The sequence below is a fragment of the Pituophis catenifer genome, unplaced genomic scaffold (genome assembly GCF_029215685.1).
Source record: "Pituophis catenifer annectens isolate HBS135680 unplaced genomic scaffold, rPitCat1.0.hap2 SCAF_19, whole genome shotgun sequence".
Taxonomy (NCBI): Eukaryota; Metazoa; Chordata; class Lepidosauria; order Squamata; family Colubridae; genus Pituophis; species Pituophis catenifer.
The window spans coordinates 4,267,596-4,271,037 of NW_027256899.1; the positions used below are offsets into that span (position 1 = coordinate 4,267,596).

The following is a 3,442-nucleotide window of genomic DNA, read 5'->3' on the forward strand; positions in this document are numbered from 1 at the left end:
TGACTTCTACAGAGTTCTCTTTGGCAAAATATATTGAGCTGAAAGGAAAGGGAGCTACAAGAATTCCAGTCATTCAACAATTTCCAATTATGTAACATATAGATATGATTTTCTTGATTCCCCCATACTATCTAAATGTAAATAATATCTCCTTTCAAATAAAGAAACTTTAATAATTCTTCCAATATCATAATGGTGTTATATCTCATGTTTTTACAGTTACAGTCTGGCTGTGAGCTGCTCTTTTGTGTTGAGGTCTGGCCTCAGAAGGATAATGTAGCACTTGGGGATGAAGATGCAGCCCAGCAGACCAGCACTGGAGGCCAGGATGGAGAAGACCTGCACAGCCACCATGGATTTCCCTTTGGTGCTCAGGTAGGTGGGCACAAAAGTCACCCAGACACTGCAGAAGACCAGCATGCTGAAGGTGATCAGCTTGGCTTCGTTGAAGGCCCCAGGCAGATTCCTGGCCAGGAAAGCCACCGTGAAGCAGATGGCAGCCAGGAAGCCCATGTAGCTGAGGGTGACGTAGAACATGACAACGGCCCCTTCGTTGCATTGCAGGATGATCTCTCCAGGCTGGGAGTGGAGGTCAGAGTCAGGGAAGGGGGCAGAAACTCCCAGCCAGATGGAGCAGATGATAATTTGGACTGCAGAAGAAGAAAGGATGATGGAGTTGGCCAAGCTCTTCCCCAACCATCTCTTCACTCGGTTTCCTGGTTTTGTGGCCAGGAAGGCCAGCACCACCGTGATGGTTTTGGCCAAGAGAGAAGAAACGGCAACTGAGAAGATGATGCTGAAAACCGTCTGTTGGAGAAGGCAGGTGGCTTTCCTTGGTTGACCAATGAAGAGAAGTGGAGACAAGAAGCAAAGCAGGAGGGAGACCAGGAGGATATAGGAGAGGTCCCGGTTGTTGGCTTTGACAATGGGAGTTTCTCGGTATTTAATGAAGATGATTAAAACAAGGCCTGTGGTTAGGAAGAAGAATAGGGCAAAAGAGACCAGGATGATGCCCAGATGTTCTTCAAAAGAAAGGAAGGTTATGACTTTGGGGATACATTGGACTCTGTTCTTATCTGGATATTTATCATCTGGACACTTGGTGCATTTTTCTGTATCTGAGAAAAGGAAAAAGCAATATTTCTTTAACATTCTGCCCTTTAAATATATAAAAATATATATATATATGAAGTTGGAGGAAGTCCTATGATGATAATTATTTCTTATCTACTGTACAGAATATTCATAGGAAACTATATTGTAATATAATATAATAACAGAGTTGGAAGGGACCTTGGAGGTCTTCTAGTCCAATCCCCTGCCTAGGCAGGAAACCCTACACCACTTCAGACAAATAGCTATCCAACATCTTCTTAAAAACTTCCAGTTTTGGAGCATTCACAACTTCTGGAGGCAAGTTGTTCCACTGATTAATGATTCTAACTGTCAGGAAATTTCTCCTTAGTTCTAAATGGCTTCTCTCCTTGATTAGTTTCCACCCTTTGCTTCTTGTCCTGCTCTAAGGATTGCCTCTCCTTCCAATTTAGGAAAGTAAAGACTCTTGAAACATGATCGTTCAAAAGGATCCTTTTATTGAACAGAAGTGAAAACAACCAAATTAAAGCAAGATCTGAATACCCTTAGGCAAGACAAGTAAGATTAAAGCAGTAGAGACCCCTCCCTTTAAGTCAGAATGCAGATTTTAGCCAATACACAAGTGTGAAGATGTTTTCTCTGAGAACCCCAACAAACATGCATTCATGCTGTTATCCTTTAAAGTGAAACAACCCACATGGCTATCATAAACATTCCTCCATGTTAAGAGGATCTCAGGGCTCTTTGGTGCCAGGATATAGGTTGTAAAATATCTGTTGACACAGGCAATGCTATTAAATCGAATCCAAGCCTCCCCCTTCTCCCAATTGATTGGCAGTATCACTCTTAGGGATCTGACACCTGCTCTCAGGTGCTTTGGAGAATAGCTTGACTCCCTATTCTTTGTGGCAGCCCCTGAGATATTGGAAGACTGCTATCATGTCTCCCCTAGTCCTTCACTAGACTAGCCATGCCCAGTTCCTGCAACTGCTCTTCATATGTTTTAGCTTCTAATCATCTTTGTTGCTCTTCTCTGCACTCTTTCTAGAGTCTCCACATCCTTTTTACATCGTTATTAGAGGTAAATAATGAATCAGATTATCTTTCTAAGCAAACATCCTGAGTTGTGCCACAGGGTATCTCTTCATATGCCGAATTTGGAGGATACTATATTTTGAAATCTAGTTGGCTGGCAGAAAAAGTGCGTCCTGCAAATAATCCAGAAAGGGTACTGAAAAGGAAAGGTAACACAGATGCAATGTGTTCCACCCATAACAATCCCCACCATCTCTTTCTGGACCAGCAGCAGCTTCTCAGAGATCCTCAAGGGGAGCCCAGGTAGAACCCCTTGCAATGAGCCTTTCTGGAGGTGAACTTAAGACAATTCATCAAGCTTCAGAGAACTCAGATGTTCCTAGAAAGATAAGCCTAGGAGGACTCGTATATATACAAAAGGAGAAGAAATATTTTCTCTACTATTAGTAAAGCTTGTCCAATCTGCCACCCCCTCCTCCCATCTCTTCCCAGCCCCTCCTTCCAAGTCTTTTTGCTCTTCCTCCCTTTAGAAAAGAAATTGTGCAGGTTGAAAATAGCTTCAATCTGTCCTTCAAGTTGCACTTTCATGGAAACACTCTGGATGGATCCAGTTCCACAAAGCCTCCCCTTTTCCTCAGTGTCACCCACCTTCCTGAGTGGAGAAGGTCCCCTCCGGACAAGGAACGCAGTCATAGCAGCAAACTGGCTCTCCTTCTCGAGCCCTCTTGACAAATCCAGGATGACAACTTTCCACACATTTGGACTGAGGCAGAGACTGAGCAGGAAAACAAGGAATGCCAAAGAAAAGGTGTTAGGACTCTCCGTCCATGGAAAATGGGGGGAGAAATGGACATTAGACAACTAGATCCAGGTCTAGGACTTTTAGCCTCTGACTTCTCATTCTCCTCGGGTGATTCTCCCCCGACTTATCTCCTCAGCTGGCCCGCCTCCAGTCATCTGCCCTGGGGAATGGGCCACGGGCTCTTCGTCCCAGACCCTTCGACACGGCCCATTCGCAGAAAGAGGGTTCGTCCTGGGGGTTCCGCCCCCATTGGTGAGTGGGAGCATAATAGACATCCAGCCAGGGGTGAAATGTAAGTAATGTGACTGGGTGGGCGTGGCCAACTTTTTTTTTTTAACTTTTCAAAGCATTTTTTCTGCAAATGAAAAAAAATTACTTCGAAAAGCCTCTGCCGATCAGGAACACAGCTGGGATCGTCAGAGCCTTTTCAAAGCATTTTTTTAACCACCTCTTCCGCTGAAGAGGTTGCAGAAAAAAATGCTTTAAAAGTCTCTCTGATGATCCCAGCTG

General features: G+C 44.2%; 1 protein-coding gene across 1 annotated transcript; it reads right to left on the minus strand.

Annotated features, from left to right (window-relative positions):
- Positions 1–261: 261 nt before the first annotated feature.
- Positions 262–2,896, minus strand: LOC139326218 (vomeronasal type-2 receptor 26-like; the record flags this gene model as incomplete). Its single annotated transcript, XM_070956374.1, has 2 exons — positions 262–1,118; positions 2,779–2,896. Coding segments are annotated over 2 exons (975 nt in total), but the record flags the coding sequence as incomplete, so codon positions are not given.
- Positions 2,897–3,442: the final 546 nt, after the last annotated feature.